Here is a 27,678-nt window from a genome sequence, read left to right as displayed (position 1 = left end):
AAGATAAAAGTAAATCATTTGTGATTTTAACGAGCGCAGTTTCAGTGCTATGATGCGGCCTGAATCCAGACTGAAACTTTTCATAGAAGTCATTTTCTTGCAAGAAAGAGCCCAGTTGAGCGGACACAACTTTTTCTAGTATTTTAGACATAAATGGAAGATTTGAAATGGGTCTATAATTTGCTAGATTATTATGATCTAATTGTGGTTTCTTAATGAGAGGTTTTATAACTGCCAACTTGAATATTCTTGGAACATGACCTAAAGATAAAGACGAGTTAATAATATTGAGCAGAGGCTCTTCCACTATAGGTAACACTTCCTTCAGTAGTTTAGTTGGTATAGGATCTAATAAACATGTTGTTGTTTTAGATGAAGTGATACGTTTATTTAACTCTTTTTGTTCTATAGTTGTAAAGCACTGTAATTGTTCTTGCGGGGGGATAATTGAGGCTGAATTATAAGGTGCGATTGAGGACTGAATGTTTACAATTGTGGTTCTGATGTTTTCTATTTTCTCAGTGAAGAAGTTCATGAAATCATTACTACTAAACTGTAACGGGATATTTTGTTCGGGTGACGTCTGTTTATTTGTTAGTCTAGCCACGGTGTTAAATAAAAACCTAGGATTGTTTTGGTTGTTTTCTGTTAGTTTGCGGAGGTGCTCAGCCCTGGCCGCTTTTAGGGCCTTTTTATAACTTGACATACTGTCTTTCCACGCGATTCTAAAGACCTCTAAATTAGTTTGTTTCCATTTACGCTCTAAATTACGGGTTTCTCTCTTTAGAACATGCGTAGTATTATTGTACCATGGTGCTTTAATTTTCTCTCTGACCTTTTTTAATTTAATGGGTGCAACAACATCCAATGTTCTAGAGAGAATGGTGCTCATAGTGCTAGTTAGTTCTTCTAGTTCATCTGTTTGTTTAGGTTCAGGCAGCAGCTGAGACAGATTAGATAAGCAATTTGAGCAATTATCTATGGTGGATGGAAGGATTGTTCTGCCTGGTCGATAACGCGGCGCAGCATGACATATTATAGCAGTACGTAATATGCAAGTTACCAAGTAATGGTCAGTGACATCATCACTTTGTGGAATGATATCTATATCGGTTGGATTGGTTCCATATGATATAATTAAATCGAGTGTGTGATTAAGACGATGAGTTGGTCCGGTGACATTTTGCTTGACCCCAAAGGAATTTAATAAATCTATAAACACAGCCTCTAACGCATCATTTGAATTATCTACGTGTATGTTAAAATCTCCAACAATTAATGCTTTATCGACATTGACCAAAAGATCTGAGAGAAAATCTGCAAACTCTTTTAGGAAATCAACATAAGGCCCAGGCGGTCTATATACGGTAGCCAAGGCTAGAGATAATATGGATTTTTTTCTAACATCTAAGAGCGTAACATTTAGTACAAGTATTTCAAACGAAATAAACTTATAACCCGTTTTCTGAGTAACATTGAGAATATCTCTATATTGTTGCAACACCGCCGCCATGACCAATCAGACGGGGTTCGTGCTTATAGGAGTATCTAGATGGAGAAGACTAATTTAGACTGAAATAATCATTTGGTTTAAGCCAGGTTTCAGTAAGACAAAGTACATTGAATCTATTATCTGTGACTATTTCATTTACAATAACTGCCTTAGGTGTGAGTGATCTAATGTTTAGAAGACCTAGCTTTAAAAATAGTTTTTGTTTACTAATAGCAACATTTTCTGGTTTAATAACAATTAGATTTTTACTAGATCCTGCAGTAGATTTATTATTTGATCTCACTAAATGAGGAATAGACACAGTTTCTATGCAATGTTCTACACTAGTATTTATATCAGTTAAATTGGTGCAGGATAGACTATGATTTGGACTTTTGGTTACTAGTCATCTAATGGTATTTAACATTTTGGAGATGTTATCAGACAGAAGATCCGATCCGAATCTGCTTGGGTGTAAGCCATCGGCACGGAAAAGCCTAGGACGCTCCCAAAACATATTCCAATTATTTACAAAGAGCAGTTTCTGCTCATTGCACCATGACATTAACCATTCATTTAGCGTGAATAGTCTACTAAACTTTTCATGTCCTAGTCGGTACGTGGGAAGCGGTCCTGACACAATGATCGTTATTTCAGGCGATGTGCTGCGTACCGTATCGATCAGATTCCTGAAGTCTTTCTTCAGAACCTCTGTCTGGCGCAGCCTGATGTCGTTCACTCCCGCGTGCAGGACCACAGTTCAACTGTTTAACTCTGGGGGAGTTGTAAAATGAGCCTATTTCCAAAAAAAGTGGAGTATCCCTTTAATCAATAGAGTCTCAAAATGCTGCAGGATCTTGTCTAACATTCACATTTCACGTTTACAGTCATAGCTGGTGATTTTTAGTGGACGTATGAAGTCAAGTTCATGTAAAAAAATCACACAATCTATCATCAACTGTCTTCATTTTAACACTAGAATTATTATTACATAAAGAAAAAGTAATCTGCTTTACATGTACACCAAATGAGCTGTAAAAACTTCAACCATGTACATTACATTCATGAAATAACTAAATAATAATGTTATTACATTTTTTTTGAATTTTTTTCAAAATTTTCAGTCATTTGAACAGGATGCAGGTTTACCTTTGTGCCGTTCTTGAGCTTGTGCAAATGAAGGATCTGCATGAGTCTGAGCTGAAGTTCAGAAAGCGTCAATCGTGTCTGAGACAATCACTGGACTGATATTTATTGGAGGCAGGTGTGATAAAGCACCGAGTTTCTTGAAAAATGCACTGCAAACACATTTTTTTCAATATGGGTGTTGCTGCATCTCTTAATCATATAGATCAGTGGTCTTCACTATATTTTTCATGCGAGCCGCACTGATAGGACAAAGTCAGTAGGAGAGCCATTTTACCGCAAAGTATAAAAAGTTACATCCAGTCATAAATACCATGTCTGCCTATCAATCTGTCACCCCTGAACAATACAATATGCAATGCAATAAATACAAAAGGGTGAAAAAAAAACATTATTTATGATTTATCAGTCAAATTTGTAACTGAGATAAGATGATTTCCTTTAATGAAAAAAAAAAAATGAAAAAAAAAGGGATTTCCAGAAAATATTCATCCCAGAATGACCTTAATTTATTTTTTTCTATATTATCCCATCTTGTAGGCCTATCTAACCAACCAAGAGCGCATGCAGCGTTAAGAGCTGGAAAGACCGCCATATAACTGGCATCTCTGCAGATACTGAATATTTACATGCACAACTTCTGTTTCAGTCGGACTGAATTCATTCCGATTGATGAATCTGAATGTATTGTAGTTTACATGAACGCTAAACATCGTGATGTGATACATGATCGGGTTGATGTGCGTGTTTATAAGTCAAAAGATTCAAATCGGAATATGAACATATGAACCGTTGTGCCGTGCTGTTTGTATTTATCACGCAATAAAAATGCCCAAAGTCGTCTGTATGATAATCTGAAACAAGGACTGGTGAGCCGTTGTCCTGCTTCACTTCACAGATGCTGAGTGAAAGGAGAATTATAGAATGACAGGACATTCATTTATGTGACACTTTATTCATCAGGAGAACAGCTCGTTCAGCGCGTCAAACGTCGTCCTTTAAGTTTCGGTTTTCAGTCGATCAAGTTTTTTCACGTTCTCTCGATAAACCACCCCTTTCAATCCGATCGAAATTATTTGTAATAGAGCTGACACTTTTAGTTTTTAAAGGGTTATGTTAAAGCCCTACTTGTTTTTAATGGTTTTATGAAATATCTCTAGTGAATGCATTATCATATCAACGTATTATATTTACCGCCATGCGAGCCACAAATTAAAGCTTGGCGAGCCGCATGAGGCTCGCGAGCCGCGCAATGAGTAACACTGATATAGATGGTTGAAAGGCAGCTCTGCACATCACACCTAATAATGAGCTCTTCACACTCAGTCCATGTGGTTAACCGCTTGAGAAGTGTTAACTAGGCAAACATGAGCCAAAATGCATGAGAAGCAAACTGTTGTATTTGCTGACGTTTCTATTATTGCATGTGTAGTTTTTGGTAACTGGAACGTTCTCCAGAAGTGAGACTATTTTTGTTTGTTCAAATGATTCATTTAAAAGATTTGACTAAAATAAACAAATCATTCAGGAATTAGACATCTAAACAGTAGCCTGTGTAAACTGAGTCTATTTAATGAATGAATGAATGAATGAACTGAAATGTAAACAAAATACATTTCTCAGTTTCCTGAAAATTCAAATCCAGTTCCCTTTCAGTCGGTCACGTTCGATAGGAATCTCGCTGGAGAGGTCAATCTACTTTGGTAAATTAAATGAGCCAAGGACCTGTCATTGCTATGGGCAGGAGTACCCTTAGAACAGGTGTCCAGGCACTCTGTAGTTTTCACAGATGCCTCCACCACCGGCTGGGGTGCCACGTGCAATGGGCAAGCAGTTTTAGGGATTTGGACGGGACCCCCAACTGCATTGGTACATCAAATGCCTCGAGTTGCTAGCAGAACTTCTTGCACTGGGCCGCCTAAACAAGTCTCTACAGGGCAAAGACATTCTCGACTGCACAGACAACACTGCGACCGTTGCACACATCAACCGACAAGGTGATCTACGCTCCCATTGCATGTCGCAACTCGACCCCCATCTCCTACTCTGGAGACAGAAGCATCTGAGGTCGCTTCAGACCATTCATGTTCCCAGTGTGCTCAGCCGTGTGGCCGACAAGCTATCATGAGCTGCGCTTCCGGGAGAGTGACGACTCCACCCCCAGCGGTTCAGCTGCTTTGGAGGCGTTTCGGAGTGGCTCAGGTAGACCTGTTTGCCTCTCCAAAGACCTCTCATTGCCAGTTGTTTCGCTGGCACACAGCTAGCCCATGGGGCCTATGCAAATATACATTTCTCCCAGTGAGCCTACTTGCACAGACCCTGTGAAAAGTCAGGGAGGACGAGGAGCAGGTCTTGCTAGTTGCGCCATACTGGCCCAACCTGACCTGGTTTCCAGAACTCATGCTCCTTGCGACAGCCCCTCCCTGGCCCATTCCTCTGAGAGAGGACCTACTTTCTCAGAGATGGGGCACCCTATGGCACCCGCTTCCAGACCTCTGGAAACTCCATGTCTTGCATATGTTCTAGATGACCTAAGAGGTAGTTGACACCATCACTTCGGCAAATGCACCGTCTATGAGACATGCTTATGCCTTAAAGTGGAACCTGTTTGCAAGTGGTGTTCTTCTCACCAAGAGGACCCCCGAATATGTTCAATCAGTGCCGTGCTTTCCTTCCTGCAGCAGGTGTTGGAGCGAAGACTCTCTCCCTCCACCCTCAATGTACACTCCACTTCTATTTCTGCATATCACGACCCCATAGGAGGTAAGTCAATTGGAAAGCATGACCTGGTCTTCAGGTTCCTTAGGGGGGCCAGGAGGTTAAATCCTTCACGACATCCCTCTATATCCTCTTGGGCCCTCCCTCTGCTGCTTCAGAATGTCCCAGTCGAAACCTTTGCAGTCAGCAGATCTAAAGACTCTGTCCATGAAGATTTTGCTGCTGGTTGCATTGGCTTCCATCAAGAGGGTAGGGGAACTGCATGCATTTTCGGTCGATGATTCGTGCCTAGAGTTCGGGCCGGGGGACACCCACTTGGTACTGAGACCCCTGCCTGGCTAGGGTGCGCCTTGCCCGCTCAGCGCTTAGTGTCAGCTTGCTGCGCTTATTAACCCTGTTGAGTCCTCCATCACCCCCGGCAGCCGGACGTGGCGGAGCGTCTGACACCAGGTCTACATCCGTTCCCATGAGAACCGGTACTAGGTTGGGTGAAATATTCCATATGTAGTTCGGCCCAATGGGGTTAGTCCATACATAAAACTCCTCATAACTCCCTGTGGGTAGGATGTGGCTTCCGCAGCGTTCCTTTTCCAGTGGAAAGGGCATGCTTTCCCAGTAGTATCCAATAGTCTCACTGATAGGATCAATGCGGAACAGCAGTGTTTGACATTCTCTGCGCAAGCACTTTCCCATTGTCAGCCTAGTAGGCAGGAGGAATCAGGAGGCTTACGCAGGACGCTGGAAGGGGGCAGTAACTGTGGCATTTTGGTAGGGATCCATATTCGTCTGTCAGTCTGACGTGGCATTGAACATGACTGACTGAATCTCGGTTACATATGTAAGCCTTGTTCCCTGAAGGAGAGAATGGAGACATTATGTCCTGTCGCCATAGTTGCTGTACCATCGCTAGGACTGGTTGCGGCTCGGCTCCTCAGCTAAAACCTAAAGATGCGATGCACCTGCTGCTCATTAAATACCCGCGCTGTGAGGCAGAGCAGCTGATGCAATTATCGCATGCCAATGTGCATTGGCTCATTTAGTTTACGCTCTAAGTAGATTGGCCTCTCTAGTGAGATTCCTATTCGTCGGTCAGTCCGACTTGGCGCCTCCGTTTTCTCCTTTAGGGAACGAGGGTTACCATATGGAACTGAGACGTTCTTTTGAAATATTTGATTGAAAAAAAAAAAAAACCTTGGTCCAAACAAATGTCAGTAAATTTACTTTTAAGTTGAAGTTGTCTTAAGGCTTTTAGCTTTCTTTAAAAAAACATTTTTTAAAAATGTTTTTATCCTTTTTGTTTGTGACATTAGACATCTTTAGCACTTTTGGCCTACGGTGTAGTTTTGAATTTGCTCCAAATGTAATTAAAAATGCATGTATGAATGTAAATGTGAAAAACATCCTTATGAGTTGTGTTGTAGTTTTTCTGTTAAAATACTTCCCAAGTGGAAGTATGAACCCTCTATTTATGAAGCCTCAGCACTGTGCTGTTTAGCAAGAAAGTTTATCTTCAAGTCACTTTAAGTTAAATGCTATTTGGTTCTCTGTCTCTCTCAGGCAAGAGCTGCTTCTCCACCCTGTTTAAGTTTGAGGAGATGCAGGAGATCGTGAAGAACTTCACTGTGGTTCATGTGGACGCTCCGGGACAGGAGGAGGGCGCGGCCATCTATCCTGCTGGGTACGTGATGTTTATATATATATATATATAGTTTGAAAGATTTATATTCATGCTATTTGACACCTGTCAAACCCTCTTCAGCTCCTCAGAAGGTGTTAGTGATGCAGATTGTGACTCAAAGTCTATTTTAATGCTTCTGCATGTCCTCAGGCCGCTGTGTCTCACGTTAGATGTTTTAAGAGTCCTGTAAATGTTTTCATTTTCTCTGACAGATACCAGTACGCAACCATGGATCAGATCTCTGAGATGCTTCCCGCCGTCCTGCAGTTCTTCAAGTGAGTCACAACAAGTCATCACATCTTTAAATCTTCATTTGTCACAATCATAATATACTTGACATATACATAACATGATTCTGTGCTTTACGGCTGATTATTTTCATCTGGTTTAGTTTCCGCACAATTATCGGTGTTGGAGTCGGAGCCGGCGCTTACATACTGTCCAGATTCACTGTGAGTGTCACGTGTTATAGTTATTTGATGTGGAATAACATGATTTTTCGGCAATTACATTTTGCATTTCATTAATCAAGGAAATAATTAATAGATTATTGAATATCTGTAACGAATCCACTGAAGGCAAGTGGCAGAACCCAAGTGCATGATCAAAATACAAAACAAAGACTTGACTAAGCAAAACTTGACATGACACCACTTGACTTGACATAAACACTCACCACACAGTGGTTACACAAACATGAAATAAAACTCAAAACTAGACATGACAATATCAAAAAAAGCCATTAAAATAATACCATGGTGACATGGTCTCTTGGAGAAACATTCAAATACCATGATTTATGGTAATTAGTTTAATGGTACAGTATACAGTATATACAGTACAGGTGCCATGAAAATGATACAGCACTATGGATCCACAATAGTTCAACAGTTTTCAGCTGAAAACTAATCTTAAGTCTCCATAAAGATTATTGTAATTTCCCATTTTATTGCTTTCTGGTCAATAATATTAATATGGTAAAATCATTTCAGCACTGTTTTTTTGTTCAGTTCAGTTTGAACTTGACTGTTTTGGCACATTTATGGTATGTTTTGAGTTAATCTTTGAGTTCAGTTCAAATTTAATTATTTCTCATAAAACATTTAAAGTTGCAACATTAAAATGTTAAACACAACATAATATAACACAAGCAAACTCTCAGAGACTGAATAAAGCCCTCTGCTGGCCAGAAAACACCACAGACTGAGACATTAAATATTATTTCACTTTGCAGACATGCTAAAATAGAAACACAAAAAATAAAATTTCCAGAAAGGAATGATCATGTTTTTGAACAGAAAAATGCCTTTGAATTGTGTCTCTGTAGACGTTCACTGGTGTTGGACATGGATATGCAGCGTCTTTACATTCTCTCTCTTCTCTCTCTCTCACACTCTCTTCTCTCTCTCTCTCTTCTCTCTCTCTCTCTCTTCTCTCACACTCTCTTCTCTCTCTCTCTCTCTCTCTCTCTCTCTCTCTCTCTCTCTCTCTCTCTCTCTCTCTCTCTCTCTCTCTCTCTCTCACACACAGTTGTCTAACCCTGAGGCGGTGGAAGGGCTGGTGCTGGTTAACGTGGACACAAACGCACGTGGCTGGATGGACTGGGCCGCGCAGAAGGTCTGTTCACTGTACATCATGACGCATATGAGGAATAATATCAGGAAATATGAACCAAAAAATGACTTTGTGTTTCTCCTGCAGCTCTCCAATCTGACGTCTTCCCTCACAGACCAAATCATGACCCACCTCTTCAGTCAGGTGTGTGTGTGTAAGAGAGAGAGAGAGAGAGAGAGAGAGAGTGAATGTGTGTGAGGTGTGTATGTGTGTGAGTGTTTGTGAGAGAAAGAGTGTGAATGTGTGTGAGAGGTGTTTGTGTGTGTGTGTGTGTGTGTGTGCTTCAACAACGAGGACATTAGATTAGATTGAGTGTGTGTGTTTCTCTCTGATATAGAATAATGTTTTGCACAATAAACCCAACAGAGGGAAATATTTTATCCTGATTATCAAATTAATAAATACATGGACACAGGGTTATTACAATTAACTGAAACTAAAACTATAAAAGTATTTTTTGTTGCTTTAAATAAACTATATGTTAACTGAAATATGATATAAAAACTTGATGTACTTAAATAAGTAAACCTAAAAACGAATTAAAAAAAAAGAAAAATATATAAACAAGAAACTTTTAGAAAATGACAAAAACACAAAAAAATACTAAAACAAACATATGGAACATAAAAATTAAAAGTAATTCAAAATATGAATAAAAGCTATAATGATACTAAAATAACACTGCATGGATACAAAATATCGATTTAAAAATAATTTACTTTATTATGTGAGAGAATGTATGGAGCCCCTAACGGGACATGATGATGGAAAACTGTGGAAACCAGATATTAAAAAGCTTTTGCGTTCTCTTGCGAAAGTTTTGCCATCGCCTGAGGAACGTTGAGTCCTCTCGCAAAGAACATAAAGATTTTGTGAGCGAACTCAAAGTTTCTCTGGGAAGGCAAACATTTGCGAGAGAACACAAAGCATTAACATATCATTTATCCTTCCTCCCATCTATTTATTTTTATTTTTATCATGTCCCTTTAGCGGCTCCGTAAGAATGAGATGGTTACGTCATCCATTATAAAGGTGTGTAATGGTGTGTGTGTGTGTGTTTTCAGGAAGAGCTGTCGGCAAACACAGACCTGATTCAAACTCACAGAGAGAGAGTCGCTAAAGCGCCGAACGCCATCAACATCGAGCTCTTCTGGAAGAGCTATCTGGGGTAACATGAGCCGCTTTACTGCGCACAACATGGACATCAGTCCACAACTACAGCTTTATTAGCCGTTATTATATATAATCAACCAAAGTCAGCTGCACATCTGCATTAGAGGAAGAGAGCAGATGTTCCAGACGTTTATCATCGGCATTGTTGATTTATGTTGCTTTAAATAAAAAATGCAATGACATATACAGTGGACAGTTATGTAGAATTATGAATAAGGGTCCAATAATGTCAAATGTGGTGGTTTGTGTGTATGAACACAGCCTGAAAATATATATATATATATATATATATATATATATATATATATATACAGGATTTGAAATTAACTCACTGACCAATTTGGCTACTAAATCTTTAAGTTACTGGACATTCAGATCTTCTGCTAGCCGAAGAAAAAAGAAACCAGATTAACTACATCACAGCTTAGCCTATATATATAATTTGGATTGCATACATTCATTTCTTATTCAAACAAAATCCTGTTTTTTAACACCAAAAACATGTTGGATGTTGGAGAATAACAATGTCCTTTCTGTTCATCGAATGTTTTTCAATCTTCGCTAATGCTTCAATGCAAATGAACAAGCGCACCGTTATTTGTTGTGTAGTGAAGTGTGTGTTCAAGTAAGCCAGATATGAGCAGATTCTGCGCAAGTGAGTAAACATGATAAGTAAACCGCCAAATTGTCTAGTGATTCGACAGCGTTACCCGCCACTGTTGATTTTTACCTGCATTTGGCATGTTGGCGGGTGTTCATTTCAAACCCCGTATATATCAGTGCTGTGTACTTGCATGTTTAATTTTGCATTAAAATGTTACTTTTGTGACGCAAAACAATGTGCATTAGCTTTCACACATGAAATGCAGCATGCATGTATTCAGTTATCCAACGCAACGAAGGACTTTATATTCATGCTTTTCTCTTTGTCTCACAGTCGCAGAGATCTGAGCATCGAAAGGAACAACACTTTCAAGTAAGAATGATTCAGGCAAACCCAGAATGCATCTGTCTCTTACGTTTGCTCCTCTTTTGACGTGTGTGTGTGTGTGTGTGTGTGTGTGTGTGTGTGTGTGTGTGTTCAGATGTCCTGTGATGCTGGTGGTCGGTGATCAGGCTCCGTATGAAGAAGCTGCTGTGAGTCTTCAGTCAAATAAACACGTTCATCCACAGATTCCCATGATTCCTCTCACTGTGTGTGTGTGTGTGTGTGTGTGTGTGTGTGTGTGTGTGTGTGTGTGTGTGTGTGTGTGTGTTTCTGTCCACTAGGTGGAGTGCAACAGCAAACTAGACCCAACCACCACCTCATTCCTCAAGGTTTGGACTCTGCACCAAGCTTATGCATGATTCGATCAATTATAAAACAAATAGGAAGGCAAAACATGTATTTCTGTGGTTTATGAGAAGTTCAGTCCAACAAGTGATTGTTGTCAGAAAATCAAGAGGATTTGTGCTTGTGTTTCCTCCAGATGGCTGACGCCGGCGGGATGCCTCAACTGACTCAGGTACGTCATGTCAATTTAAAATGGATTATTTATCAATGCAATTCATTTATGCTGATGAAAAGTGTGCGGTGTGTAAATGAAATGTGTGTCTTTACAGCCCAGCAAACTGACAGAAGCCTTCAAGTACTTCATCCAAGGCATGGGATACAGTAAGTGATTTAATTAATGGGAAATATCACACAAAATTATGAAATTGAGTATTTACACTACCTCTTTTGAAAAAAATTAATACTTTTATTGAACAAGAACACATTGAATTGATAAAAAAGTAACATTAAATTAATTTATAATGTCACAAAATATTTCTGTCAAATAAATGCTGTTCTTTTGAACTTTCTGTTCATCAGAGAATCCTGAAAAATAAAATGTATGACAGTTTACACAAAAATATGAAGCAGCACAACTGTTTTCAACATAATAATCATAAATAAAAATAATACTAATAAATGTTTCTTGATCATCAAATCATCATATTATCCTGATTTCTGAAGGATCATGTGACACTGAAGACTGGAGTAATGATGCTATAAATTCAGCTTTAATCACAGGAATAAATTACACTTTACTATATATTCACATAGAAAACAGTGGTTTTGAATTGTAATAATATTTCATGATTTTTACTGTATTTTAATTAAATAAATGCAGCCTTCTTTCAAAAATATTACGAAAATCTTACCGATTCAAACCTTTTGAATGCCAATCTAATACTATACACAGCAACGCTTTATCTTCTCACCAGTAAACGAGTTTAACCCAGATAACTGGAGCAAATGGAAACATTATTAGTAAATAATCGTTGACAGAAGCGGCGTATTTTATGCTGTTGTGTTTAAACAGCGAGGTCTGGACCGTAATGTCCGAGTTTCCGAGATCGAAGGATCCTTGTATTGTGTTTTCTGCATTAAAAATAGCAAACCAGCAACTAGTTTCAATTCCAGTGACACTATTTAGTACATATTTAGTCATTTTTCTGTGTTTGTTCTCTGATGTTTGCGGCTTCTCTTCTTTTTTTTCTCTTTTTTTCCATAAATGCAAAAGTAGTCATGTTTATAATACACAATGTGTGTGTGTAATATACAAATCAAAATGGTCAAAATATACACAGAATGTCAGCACAACACAGAGAAAGAAATTAGTTAATTTGACAGAAAAAAAAAGAGAAAAAGGAAATTAATTTATACATGAATTAAGGCATTTCAAATTAAAGACATTCTACTTGCTTTCTTATTTCCTGAAGATGAAATACGGTGGAGATACTTTTTAAATTCTTTAAAAGAAATAATAAATAAATATATATATATAAATATATATATATATATATATATATATATATATATATATATATATATATATATATATATATATATTGTCAAGCATTCTCATTAGCAGAGTTTGATCACTCTCAGGAAAAAAAGTACAAAAGCTGTCACTGGGGCGGTAACTTTTAAAGAAAGGTACACTTTTGTTTCTTTTAGGTACTAATATGTACATTTAAGGTATCGATATGCACTCTTTAGGTACAGAAGTGTGCCTTTTGAAAAGGTGCCGCCCCAGTGACAGCTTTTGTGTCCTATAGTGTCCTAAAATAATGTCTACATCTTGCAGGATATTATCATTAATTATGCCAATACTCTTCCAAAGTTGTGTGACAGGCCCAAAATAAATGAAAGAAAGACCAAATTAATATATTGTATCAATATCACTTTCATTCGTCTTCCTAAGATGTCTGACATGTGTTAACATGTGCTTGTGTTCCTCCTCCAGTGGCGTCGTCCTGCATGACGCGTCTCTCTCGCTCGCGCACCACCTCTCTCTCCTCCTCCTACTCCATGGAGGGCTCTCGTTCCCGATCCCGCACGCTGTCCCAGGGCTCCCAGGGAGGACAGCTCCCGCCCAGCCCGTCCCAGACCATGGAGGTGTCGTGCTGAGGAGCGCCAGAGACGGGAGATGAAGCGCTTGAGTCCTGCGGGCCGTGAAGCGAGCGAGCGAGTGACGGATGACGACTCTCTCGCTCCCTTCGCCGACCCGTCAGGCATGGGCCTTTAGTGAGCCCAAATGTAGTGTTAACCAATAGTGATACTTCTAATACGGATATTGATTATGACATTAATATTAATAACGACAAGCGTCACTTAAAATAAATAAATAACAATGTTTCTCTTAAATACATGTTGAATTTCTAAACAAAAGAATAGAGAAAAGAGTATATAAGCTCATGATGTGTGTCTATCGACTTTTATGTGATTTTTTTGGTGTGCTTTTTTCTTTCGTTTTTGTATTTTGTATTATTATTATTTTTTTCTCTTATACAATCCTGCTGCTGTGGGAGAGGAACATTATTTTCGGAGACGTTGGCGACAGTTTTAGGCCGAACGAAGACTCGTCTCTGTAGTCGACAGCCAGCTCATGTCTTCCATTTGATCCTTTGCGGAAAAAAAAAAGAAGCTATATACGTAAAAAGCGAGAAAGAAAAATACTGTAATTATGTTTGACTTTGATTTGTTTGGTTGCAGGGCCTTCCGGGTCTTTGCCTGTTCTGAATTGCATGCCAGAATTGTTTTGACCACGTCAGTCTACGTTTTTCTTTTTTTGTATTTTACGTTCCTTTTATTTTCGGTGAGAGTGCGTGTGCGCGGTCAGTAGGAAATAAAAACGTGACAGTCACAGGAGTCGTTGTTTTGAAGTCAGTGTGAAATGACGTTCATATTTTACTTCTGTAATCCAATGTATTTTCACCGAAACAGGAAATTCAGTGAGAATAAATGCAGGACGGGATTATCTGTGAGGAATTGATTAGATGGAATTGAGGACGGCGGTCGAAAAGGAAAGTTGTTTCCAGGGTGAAGCGAGTTTGATGAAAGGCTACTCCGATGAATCGTTCACAGTAAGAGCAGAAACACGAATTAAGAAAGTTAATAAAGTCTAATTCATGTGGACGTTCAGTGGATTGTTAGAAGTGCTTCCATCAATGAGTGTGTTTACATGTACAACAAAACTATCAAAATCAGCTCCTTGTGAAAACACACCCTGCGAATCAATGAATCAGAGAAAACTCTGTTTACACATTATATTTTGACGTTGTCCATTTTTTCCCGTCACAATCACAAATGATCATGTCGGCCTGCAGGGAAAAAATTCCGAGCAACTTGTTTTGAAATCTATTCTAGTTTCATAAACGAAAAACTAGTGACTTGTGTGTGTCATAAATGAGCCGACATAAGGCATTTCATCCCGATGTCATGAGAAAGAGTAACTTTTTGCAAATTGGTGGAGAATTAGTACGATGTGATTCGTATAAAAATGTGTGATTTTTTAAGAAAATAATACAAATTCACCACCAATTCACCAAAGTGTAAAATAGTTACGAATTGCCACAAGAGTGTGTTGGCCATTTACATAATCGGGTGCTTTGGCTTTTAGAGGCTTTCCCCAGTAAAAGCCCACTGTTTAAGGCATTATTAAGTATAACTAGAGTAAGGTCATGCATGCAAACACACTCATTCAGTCAAGTTATGACGAATCACAGACAACTCTGATGTAGTTTGAGAAAAAACCCGCAGGATGAATATACACTCCAAACGTTCTGACCTCGTCCAGTGTAACAGTGAATTATAGGAATATCGGTCTTTATTCAAGCAGATACTGACCTGTAAGTGGGAATTAATCTACAGTGTGTCTTCTTCGTTGACTTTTCAACCCGATTACATTAGAAAACGTAACTATTCTACAAGATGATTCGTACAGATACGTGCGATTTTTAGACAAACTTAAGCATGAAGGTCCACGCCTAAGCATCCGTGAGGAGTAAAGAGATCATACACAAACATATGAATGGGATCGAGACATGTTCCTGGATCCTAGAACAACATTCTTGTCCAACAATTTAGTCTTAGCCCTATCCCTACGCCTAAACCTAGCCCTACCCATGACCTAGCCCTAAAGGATGGTGAATAACTCTGAAGTAGAAGCACTTGACACTGATTGTAAGCCTAAGCTTGACATTAACTGTAAACTTGTCCCTCAAATCTGATTGGTTGATTAGAATGTTGTTCCAGGATCAATAAAAATGTTGATCCAGGAATATGTTGTACTTGTATAGGTCCATATGATTCGGCCACCAATAGTCAAAATGTAAAATAGTTACCATGAGTTGCATTTTTGAGTATCATCAGTACTATCGTTATACCATGGTATTTTTTCGAACTACAGTGCAGTACATTATCATAGTACAGTATTTGACTACGGTACTGTGGTATATATAAATATAAATACCATGGTACTGCCACAATACTGTAACCAGGTTAGTCAGAGTTTCGATGGAAACGTTGAGGGTTGGCTCAAGGTGATGCACGTTTGTTTTGTTTTTTTGAAAGGCCGTCCCTGGATTTAACGTAACTTGAGAGCACTAGCTCTGGTTTAAAGTCTACTCATCTAATGCTGAATCATAGTGACTCATATACAAAGTAAAACAATGCATGTGGACATGAGTGTCAGTGGCATGATATATATGGTTCTGACATGTCTGAGCGTGTATGAGGTGCTCAAACTCTCTAAAGCACAATAAGGGAATACGTGTGCGATTGTTTAGAAGAATAGTGACGATTCAAAGCGCTCGTGTTACTTTTACTTTTCTGCCTAACCAGCCCCTTCACTGCCAACAGGGTTTAGCCATGTTAGTAACCCATTACTTCCAAGAGCTCTTTCAATCGCCAAGCCACTGAGATTAGAAAGTTAGTATAGCTGCAATGTATAAATTGTAAAACAATTTACAATTTGAAATTGTGCGACATATAGAGAGCTCTAAAGAACACCGAAATCACTGCGGGTTTGTGCGATCATTTTTACCAGATTGCCAGTAGACACTTGCCAGAGGACCAAAACTGTCCTCAAAACTGCAAATGCATCGTAACAATCAGGTTCAGCAAAACACTGCCCTGCAAATAACAATAAGTCATTAAATGATTAAACAACATTAATTGGAAAGTTCTTCCTGTAGTGGCGTGAACATTGGTTTGTTTGTGCTTTCAGGAGCATTGGAGCTGCAGCACGTTTTTTGTAGAGATTCTCAAATCACATTTCATTCGTCTTCATCCTGTTTCAGAGAGGTTTTATTTTGTTTACGAATAAGTTGGAATTAGTTGGATGTGTAAGCAGGAAACGTGGCATTTTTCCTCTTTCTTTCGAATGGAAAGTTCATGTTGTGATCAGTGTGGGAATATTAATGATCGCGATCCACATAAAGACTGAAACATCATCCCAGATTCACATGAGCCTTTACCAAAAATAGAAATAGTTCGAATCTGAAATGTTTTACCAAATAAATAGAGAAATAACCATCAAAATGTGAATTAAAATGAAAATAATGAGGTAAAGGGACGGATTAGGTCGTGGCGTGTGTTGTTGAGATGGTGTGAATGTAAATGTGTATCCATTTTCTTTCTTTCTTTTTATTTTTTGACTCTCCTCAATGAAATCCTTTTCACCTTTTATTTTCTGTGAAGTAGATTTGCATCTCAGTGTCCTCATGGGTTAGACATCAGTGTGCTAGTTCTCGTGTAACTTTTTTAGCCTTAGCACTAAAAAAGGAAATAGCTAATGTAATAAAAAATAAATAATAATAATAAAAATGTCATTAATAACAGAATGCAATCAAAATTATTTGTGTGGCTAATTTCTCTGTGTAATACTATGAACAACTGGGAAAAAATAATTAAAGGGATCAAAATTACACTCTTGTTATTTGTTTCTTATTTGCATATACTGTATACTTTTGGGACTTTTGAGTATCCTTGAATGAATAACTCATCAGGAATAGATACCGTGAAAATGTGCAGTTTTAAATTTGTATTTGTTTGCTTTATGATCATATAAAATGAACTAGTCTTTTCATAAGATCTAAAACAATACATGTATATTAATTAACATAATTTTTAACCTGAGGTTTCTCAGATTCTGATTTTTTTTATTTTTTTTTTATATTTAATTTTTACATTTAAAGTACTATTTTAAAAGTTTTTCACACATGATTTAACAGAAGAAGACAAAACAAACAAAAAAAAGTGCAAAATTGTAGGGGGTTCTGAGGAGCCAAACACAATTATTTCAGTTATACTCTAATTTAAAAATAAAATAAAAATGAATGACATCCAGGCTTTAACATCAGAAAGGCAGGCGATGAGAGAGTCTAAGCCATTCTTGTGCTTTGGGGCAGATACATTTATTTATCATTTGCATAGCAATGATAATACAAGCCATGCTTTTCAAAAATATTGTCTAAGGGAATCTTATTGAGAGAAAACAAAATAGGGGCCAACACAGAGCCTTGGGGGACACCACAAGTCAAGGGAACAACACCAGAGTGGAATTCTCCTACATTAACTGAAAAACGTATATTTTTAAGAGCAGTTCAACTTCAACTTAGAGCAGTTCCTCTAATGCCCACAACGTGCTGTAACCGAGACAGAAGAATATCATGACAAAAAATGATATTGTTTATGAAGATTGTCAGACCCCTGTAATGGTTTGTGTTTTTTTTTTTTGTTGTTTTTTTCTATATTTAGAAAACCAAACTATGGTTACTCGTGTGTCTATGTGCATTGATGAGGTCAGTGTTGATATACTGTTGCTAGAAGCTGAAATCTCTTCTAACATAAGAACAATAAGATATTAGAGGAAGCACTGAAACACAATATCGTCCTTTATTGCCAAATGTACAATTATCCAGTGGGTCAGAAAGAGGTTTCCACAGTGATCAAAGATCTGACTGTTCACACAAACACGTATAAACCACAGACCGACCGACCAACGACACAGACAACTGAAGGTATGTGAACCTTCATGAGCTTTACTAATATTGTAAGCACTTTAATATGACTGAAAAACTATATATATATATATATATATATATATATATATATATATATATATATATATAAGACTGCACTGGTAACTCATTTACATAATTTAACTTTTTTGGTCAGAAACCTAATGGTCAGAGTTTTATTAATGGTTTATGCATTTATACAGATTAATAATTGATTAGCTTGATTAATATATTTTTGTATCAGTTATACTTATAACTTATTTAAGAATGAAATAATTTTGAGGCATAAGCGAATTCCCTGTGGATGACTAACACACATTATTTTCTTGAACCGTTTAATCAGAAGAAAGAAGACATCATAAACAATGTGGTAATTCATATTCTTAATATACTGTATATATATATATATATATATATATATATATATATATATATATATATATATATATATATATATATATATATATATAATATTTTAAGATAAAAAGGACCAAGAAATGATGATGCATAATATGTGGTTATTTTATATTTACATGTATTTGTTTATTACTCATTTTAATTATTGCATATTATACAAATATATTTGTACAGTATAATTGATGAATATATATATATATATATATATATATTTTAACTAATTCCAGCTGTGTGAAAAATAAAAATGAGTATGTGAGTAAGTAATACTTGTATTTCTGTATTACTCTAACTACAGTGATTAAAATACAGCTACATTGCAGTATAATTCAGTAATATCAGCAGTAGAATCAAAGCTCAAATTTGTGCCTGTCCAGTGTGGTTCAACAAACATTTATATTCCAAAGAAAGATGAAGTATTACGGCCTTTTTGCTGTAACTGCTCTTCTGCTCTTCAACGGCTGTCACTGCACCACAACAGCACTGTTGACATCAACTGTAACTGTCCTCCCATCCACAAGCAATCCAACCACAAACACTGGAACCACAACCATTGCAACTACAACCACTGGAGCCCAAACTGCTGAAACTACAACCACTGAAACCCCAGTTACTGGAACTACAACCACTGGAACTACAATCATTGGTACCACAACTACTGAAACAACAACTACTGGAGCCCCAACTACTGGAACTACAACCACTGAAACCCCAGTTCCTGGAACTACAACCACTGCAACCCCAACTACTGGAACTACAACCACTGCAACCCCAACTACTGGAACTACAACCACTGCAACCCCAACTACTGGAACTACAACCACTGAAACCCCAACTACTGGAACTACAACCACTGAAACCCCAGTTACTGGAACTACAACCACTGGAACTACAACCACTGCAACCCCAACTACTGGAACTACAACCACTGGAACCACAACTACTGCAACTACAACCACTGGAGCCCCAACTACTAGAACTACAACTACTGCAACTACAACCACTGGAACCACAACTACTGGAACTACAACCATTGCAACTACAACTACTGGAACTACAAACACTGGAACCACAACTACTGGAACAACAACCACTGGAACCACAACCACTGGAACCATAACCACTGGAACTACAACCACTGGATCCACAACCACTGGAACTCCAAGTACTGGAACCACAACCACTGGAACCACGACTACTGGAACCACAACCACTGGAACTCCAAGTACTGGAACCACAACCACTGGAACCACGACTACTGGAACCACAACCACTGGAACTCCAAATACTGGAACGACAACCACTGGAACCACAACAACGGCAACAACAACCACTGCTACTAAAACTAATCCCTGGTGAAAAAAATATGCTAAGTATACTTGCAGCAAGAATAATTATCAGTATACTTCAAGTGTGTTAATGATTAGTTAACTTGAAGTGTGTCCTATTTTGTAACATCAAATTTTATACTGAGTATATTGTAGTTGTAATTAAATTGTAGCAAGCATAATTTTAAATGTATTTAGTGTACTTGTATGTGTTCAATAAGAACAACTTAAAGTATACTTTGCACACTTTAAGTGTATGCCTGAGTAGGGACTAATTACATGCTTTATTAGTGATATTAGAATTTGTTTTTGAAAATATATTAAATTACTGAATTACTAAAGTGCATTAAAATTTGTATCGTGAAAATAGGTAAATGCATGATGCTAATATAATTTTTATATATTTAAAGATATATATATAAAAAAATTTTTTTTAATATATTTTCAATGTAATATTGAAAATGGAATTGTGGCAATCAGGGCGTAGCCAAGAGCTGTGGGAACGTTGTGAGGTGGGGGGACGAGTGCTAATGAGCGAATATCATACCTGCGCGCCACACCGGTCTCGAGTCTTAAGGAGGAGCTCCAGAAGGATAAAAGGAGGAGTGATGACGAGAGAGGACCAGGCCTAGACTTTATGTTGTGTTTTATTATATTTACATGCGGCAGTCATCCGTGAGGGGCTGCAACTTCACTTTTGTTTTGTTGTTTGCTTATTTTTGGATTAAAGTTTCTGTTGAATGTTTGCTGTTTCCGTCTCCTTCCCTGAGCTTTAAACATTGTTACAGGAATATATTTGAAACACTTTTTTTCCTACCAGGGTTGGAAACACAACTACTGGAAATACAACCACTGAAACCCCAACTACTGGAACTACAACCAATGGAACCACAACTACTGGAAATATAACCACAGCACCAGCTACAGAAGTGACTATGATAACAAAGGGTTCAACTAAAAGTGGAGCAACAGTTACAGCTTCATCCTCAGTCTATCAGCTTCTCTGTGCAGGTAGAATGATAACATTTATCATATCAAATCGGTCAAGTTTTGATGATATGTTATTGTAGACAAAAAATAAGTGGTATAAAAACATTTTGACAATTTGGTTGAAAAATTGAACGTCTCATTTACTGTTGTAACCCTCGTTCCCTGAAGGAGGTAACGGAGACGTTACGTCGAAAAGACGGCATTGTGGGATCTCACACTTGAGCCCAATCACCTTCGAGTGGTAACAAAACAAGCCAATGGACATTGGCGAGTGAGATTTGGTTGGCAAGCCACTTCCCAGGACATACGTGTATATAAGTTTGTCAGCAACTCATTCAGGTTTGTGCTGAGGAGCTGAGATGGGGTCCCGGCCATTCAGAGGCAGCTCTTGCAAGTTCAACACCTGGTACCGAAAGCGAGTGGTGGGAACAGCGCACTCAGCTCGCTCTGCTACTCCGGTTATCTCTGTATATTTTAGGCAACGCAATATGTTATAAAACACCATACTAACTCTTTTCGTTTTCATTTAAAGAAATCTTAAACATTATAGCCACACAAATGTGGTTCAGGCAACGCATATTGATTATATTCACTGCATATAACGTTTGCCTATTTATAACAAAACAAAATATAAAACACAAACCTACCTCTTTTCGTTTTAAATATAATATAAAAATATTACACATTTTAATATGGTCCAGGCAATATGTGCATTTGTACTAAACAACAGATGTTGCAGTAAACAACATTACAGATCATCTTCTGGGAAACACACAGTTGCAAACAGACTTTGCATTTCCATTTTAAATTTGGCAGTCACTGTGCGTTCGCTTAAACGAAAATGCAAACGGTAATGCGCGATTTGCATTTGCGTTTGGATTATGTCACATTTTATGCGTCCACAAATTGAAAACGCAATTGCAAATACAATTTGCAATTCCTTTTAAATAATGTCCGGAATATCATTCCATACGCGTGTGCTCACTAGGGAATACCAATATGGCGGCGCGGTGGCTTCACTGTTTATGACGTCATGAGCTATCCAGTCATTATATAGATCAGTGCACACAACCTATTTACATCTGTTAATATTTATGATTGGATAATTGGATAATACAATTGTTTGGATGGTGATACCTTCCCTCAATAGTTTATTAGGAGTTTGATAGCAAAGTTATTTGGCTATACATTATCCAATAGTCCACATGGTTTAAAAAGATCAGTTGTTTCAGTTTGATAAAAGATTAGGATTTTATTTTATTTTTATTTATTGAAATAATGTGCACTTACTGTATGCATGCAAAAACAAATAAATAGACTAACGAATAATGGATGCAAATACTTATTTCCCTGAACAATAACATAATAATGTTAATTTCATTTTACTGGACTAAACAAAGGCATGTGATGTGTATTGTTTCTGTTCAGGTATTCTGACCTGGATGCTGTCGCTTGTTCAGTGGAGAAATTAGCAGAAACAGAGACCTGAACATCAAATCAATCCAGATGCAGCAGATAACTTAACAACAATTGTTTATTTTGTTATTTTCAGATTTGATTGTTTTTTGGTGTTCAGTTTTGTTAATAAATATTCTTCAATATTGCTAAATTTGTGAAGTATTATCATCATATGTACAATGTTCTATTAACGTATCACAATCACATGCAGCTCACTTAAAATATAGGAAAGATGGGGGGAAATTCCCCAAATGTATATATTTAGATATAAGTTTAACATGTGCAGGATGATGATGCATCAGCCAAGGTGTTATTAAAGGCACAATATGTAAGATTTTAGGATTAAGACACTAGAACAATGTTGTATATTTTGTTGACTTGTGTACTTTTCCCCCAAATGTTTCCAACAATGTTTAAATATTGAGAAATCAGCCATTTTAACCAGTGTAACGGCCCGTGTCATTGTGTCACCTGTCAATGACGTCATATCCACACTACACTTAATTTCTGGTTTCACGTTTCAGTTCAATTCATTTCACATTTATTTGTATAGCAATTTTCATAATACATATCGTTTCAAAGCAGCTTTACTGAAAATGCATGTGTCTACAATTTTGAGTGATCTGTTATCAGAGGTGACAAGTAATGCATTTCAGATACATATACCAATCCCATTCACTTAATTTTAGGCAGAAACAATGAGCTCATTGAAGTAATTATCACAAGTTTTGAACATAATGATTACATTATATAGAAAATTTAGCATATTGGTGCATGTTGATTCAGTGGAGGATTCACAGGAGTTGACGAAGTCTCTTCACAGGTGTTTGTCATCTGAAGTCTTCATAATAGGCTGGATCCAAGCTGGAGCTGACACACTCTCTAGTTAGTGGGATGGGCATCCCGAGATAAAACAGAAAAACTAATGAAAAATTAATAGAGCAGTTGCTGTTCAGAACATTTCAAGCAAAGATGCATTTGATCTGATATAACTGTAGTACAAGGTTACGAGATGCATTATGTAGTGATGGCAATTTCAAAACACTGCTTCATGAAGCTTCGAAGCCTTTACAAATCTTTTGTTACGAATCAATGGTTCTGAGTGTATATCAAACTAATACAAATTAGACATTAGTATAATTAAAATGAATAATGGTAGTTAATAATCATATTGGCCTGTTTAGCTGAGCCATTCATAGAAAAAACAAAACTTTATAAAATAACATACTGTATATGCATTTTATAATCTTATTATATGATTAGATAATAACATTTGAAAGATTTTACTTTCAATAACAAAATTGCAATAGATTTGTAAAAGGTGTTTTAATGCATGTTTGGCCTGGGTTTTTGTTGCATTTACACTGTTCTGACCACTAGGGGTCACCATGGAGACGGGTGTCGGATTGTTTCGAAGCCTCGACACAATACGGCGCATTTGCTTCAACTGTTTCAGTGTTTCACAAAGCCTCGATCTGCCCACCACTAGCATTATGTGAATGCTTGACTAAAGAGATGTGTCTTTAATCTAGATTTAACAGTAAATTACCAGGTGTTGAATTAACACATCTCTGTGTTCATATGGGAACCACCAGCAGGGTGTTACACTGAATTGAACACTGAAACAGTGCTAGAGTTAATTAGATACTTAAGAGTGATGATTGTTTTATTATTGAAGACACCTGGTGTTAACAAGCAGAATCACAGAGGAAAAGAGAAACACAAGAACTACAAACTGCCAACGCCTTAGAGGAAATCAACTGAAAAAACATTAAAGCTCTCTTATTACATTCCAGACTGACTATATTTCGGTCATTTGTCTACAGTTCTTTTTGAGAATGAACAGAGGTTTAGATGTTGATGTTTTGTTGGAAATGTTTGGTCACCATTATGGTGATCGGTGTTTCATTTAGCTTTTTTCATTTACTTAATGCTGCAATGCATGCTGGGAGTCATACTTTTTATACTATGGTGGCTCCCAGCATGCATTGCTGCATGAAGCATGCCACCATTGTTGAGATTCATATGCTGAATCTTGATGTTTGTGTGTGTGTCTAAAGTATAAACATAATCCTAGGTATTTATTTGAAACGGTGGCTAAACTAACGAAAAATAAAGCTTCAAGCACAGAAGTTTCCAAGCAACACAGCAGTAATGACTTTATGAACTTCTTCACTTATAAGATTGATAATATCAGGGACAAAATTATAACTATGCAACCGTCTACTACAGTATCGCATCAGGGAGTGCATTGTAGTCTCCCTGAGGAAAAATTTGATTCATTCGTTGCTATAGGAGAGGAAGAATTCACTAAACTCGTTAAATCATCTAAATCTACAACATGTATGTTAGACCCTATACCGACTAAGCTACTGAAAGAGATGTTTCCAGAGGTCATAGATCCTCTTAGATCATTAATTCGTCTTTGTCTCTAGGATACGTACCAAAAACCTTTAAGCTGGCTATCATTAAACCGCTTGTTAAAAAAACGCAACTTGATCCTACAGAATTAGTCAATTACAGGCCGATCTCGAATCTACCTTTTCTGTCAAAGATATTAGAAAAGGCAGTATCCTCACAACTGTGTTCCTTTCTTGAAAGAAATGATATCTGCGAAGATTTCCAGTCCGGATTTAGACCGTATCATAGTACCAAGACGGCTCTCGTTAGAGTCACAAATGATTTGCTCTTATCATCCGATCGTGGTTGTATCTCTCTATTAGTGTTACTCGATCTTAGTGCTGCATTTGACACCATTGACCACAACGTTCTTTTAAATAGACTCGAACATTATGTTGGCATTAGGGGAAATGCACTAGCATGGTTTAAATCATACTTATCTGACCGTTATCAGTTTGTAGCAGTAAATTATGAGATGTCTCATCGATCACAAGTTCAGTATGGCGTACCACAAGGCTCAGTACTAGGACCGCTGCTGTTCACTCTGTACATGCTACCCTTAGGAGATATCATTAGGAAACATGGAATTAGCTTCCACTGTTATGCTGACGATACTCAGCTGTATATTTCTTCAAAACCTAACGAAACTTATCAATTCACAAAATTAACGGAATGCCATAGCGGATATAAAAAATTGGATGACTCATAATTTCCTACTTCTAAATTCTAGTTTCTAATTATTGGACAAAAAACTTCCTCATGTAATAACCTAGAATACAGTCTAACACTTGATGGCTGCTCTGTTAAGTCTTCGTCATCGGTTAGGAACCTGGGTGCTCTTTGATACCAATCTTTCATTTGAAAGTCACGTGTCTAGTATCTGTAAAACTGCATTTTTCCATCTTAAAAATACATCTAAATTACGTCATATGCTCTCATTGACAAATGCGGAACAATTAGTTCATGCGTTCATGACCTCAAGGCTAGATTACTGTAATGCTCTACTGGGTGGTTGCCCTGCACGCTTAATAAACAAACTACAGCTAGTTCAAAACGCAGCAGCTCGAGTTCTTACCAGAACCAGGAAGTATGACCATATTAGCCCAGTTCTGTCAACACTGCATTGGCTCCCTATTAAACATCACATCAATTTTAAAATATTGCTGATTACTTACAAAACACTAAATGGTTTAGCTCCACAGTACTTGAGCGAGCTCTTAACGCACTATAGTCCTTCACGTCTATTGCGATCTCAAAATCTCTCCGGCCAGTTAATAATAACTAGAATATCAAAATCGACTGCTGGCGGTAGATCCTTTTCCTATTTAGCACCAAAACTCTGGAACAGTCTTCCTACCATTGTCCGGGAAGCAGACACACTCTGTCAGTTCAAAGCCAGATTAAAAACACATCTCTAGCACCTAGCATTCACATAATACATTATAGACTTCTATAATTCAATGTTAGGCTGCATAGATTAGGTCAGCCGGAACCGGGAACACTTCCCATAAATCCTGATGTACTCGTTACATCATGAGAAGAATGGCATCTACGCTAATTTTAGTGTCTGTGTTTATCCCGAGGTTTTCCTGCAGCCTGCCGGATCCAGGCCGTATCCAGATCTGACGAAGGACCTTCGCCTGGACCCGATGACAACGCAGTGCTGAAGTGCCAACTAGTCTCTCCCTATGGAGGATCCCTTTACCACTCTACAGATAAGGCATTGTCGGGAAAATTCGTTTCGCGTTCCTACCCCAAAGCGACAAAATAAAATAAAATTCTTTATCAAAATTTATAAGGAAAGACAAGTACTTTGTTTAGGCTTGGCTTGTAGGGAATTCCAAACCTGCATATATTCAAACGCACATAACTGTAGAACCCATTCTAAATGCGCATGTGAATGCCATCCGCGTTTCTCACAGGTTCGCGTTTAAAGTCTGTGTAGAGAGAATGGTGTCGTCTTAGCGGCCCCTAATTTAATGACAAATGATCGTTGCGATGGAAGCGAATCAATCAAAACTAACTTTAGCTGGAAAATAACTTAATTAAAGAACCGCTATAAAGCCAAAACAATCTCTGTTAGCTTAAATTATACGCTTATCTCTGTAAAGCTGCTTTGAAACAATCTACATTGTTAAAAGCGCTATATAAATGAAGATGACTTGACTTGACTTGACTTGTACTGTGGTAAATCAAAATACCATGGTACTGCCACAGGACTGTAACCGAGATAGTCAGAGTTTTGATGGAAACGTTGAGGGTTGGTTTGTTGATGAGGTCAGTGTTGATATACTGTTGCTAGAGGCTGAAATCACTTAACATAAGAACAATAAGATATTAGAGGAAGCCTTGAAACACAATCCTGTCCTTCATTGCCAAATGTACAATTATCCAGTGGGTCAGAAAGAGGTTTCCACAGTGATCTGACTGTTCACACAAACACGTATAAACCATAGACCGACCGACCAACGACACAGACGACTGCAGGTATGTGAACCTTCATGATCTTTACTAATACTGTAAGCACTTTAATGTGACTAAAAGACTATTTAAAAAGACTCTGCCACTGGTAATTCAATTACATAATTTACCTTTTTTTTGTCCTTTTTTGTTTATTAAACTTAATGGTTGGAGTTTTATTAATGAATTATGCATTTATCTAGATTAATAATTGATTTGCTGGATTAATACATTTTGATTAATTTATACTCATAAAAAAATGAAATATTTTGGGCAGAAGCGATTTCCCTGTGGATGACTAACAAGGATATTATTTTCTGGAACTGTTTAATCAGAAGAAAGAAGACATCATAAACACCGGTAAATAATGTTCAAAAATAAAATATATAATATTTTAAGCTAAAAGAAATAAACAACAGCCCAACATATTAAGATGCATAATATGTGGTTATGTTAGTTTATTACCCATTTTAATT

At 37.5% G+C, this 27,678-nt stretch overlaps 1 protein-coding gene across 1 annotated transcript in view; it reads left to right on the top strand.

The window, feature by feature from the left end:
* Positions 1–17,057, top strand: part of ndrg2 (NDRG family member 2) — a 65,063-nt gene extending 48,006 nt beyond the window's left edge. The window contains exons 5-16 of the mRNA XM_084107765.1: positions 6,914–7,034; positions 7,247–7,309; positions 7,426–7,486; positions 8,565–8,651; positions 8,736–8,792; positions 9,713–9,816; positions 10,759–10,797; positions 10,907–10,958; positions 11,091–11,138; positions 11,291–11,326; positions 11,424–11,475; positions 13,094–17,057. Coding sequence (XP_083963891.1) covers positions 6,914–7,034; positions 7,247–7,309; positions 7,426–7,486; positions 8,565–8,651; positions 8,736–8,792; positions 9,713–9,816; positions 10,759–10,797; positions 10,907–10,958; positions 11,091–11,138; positions 11,291–11,326; positions 11,424–11,475; positions 13,094–13,257 — 884 coding nt within the window. The 3' untranslated portion in view covers positions 13,258–17,057. The remainder of the gene's footprint in view (positions 1–6,913; positions 7,035–7,246; positions 7,310–7,425; positions 7,487–8,564; positions 8,652–8,735; positions 8,793–9,712; positions 9,817–10,758; positions 10,798–10,906; positions 10,959–11,090; positions 11,139–11,290; positions 11,327–11,423; positions 11,476–13,093) is intronic.
* Positions 17,058–27,678: the final 10,621 nt, after the last annotated feature.

This window comes from Abramis brama (assembly GCF_963993115.1).
Source record: "Abramis brama genome assembly, chromosome: 3".
Lineage (NCBI taxonomy): Eukaryota > Metazoa > Chordata > Actinopteri > Cypriniformes > Leuciscidae > Abramis > Abramis brama.
Note: the sequence above shows the minus strand (reverse complement) of the source record. Positions and strands in the feature narration are given on the sequence as shown.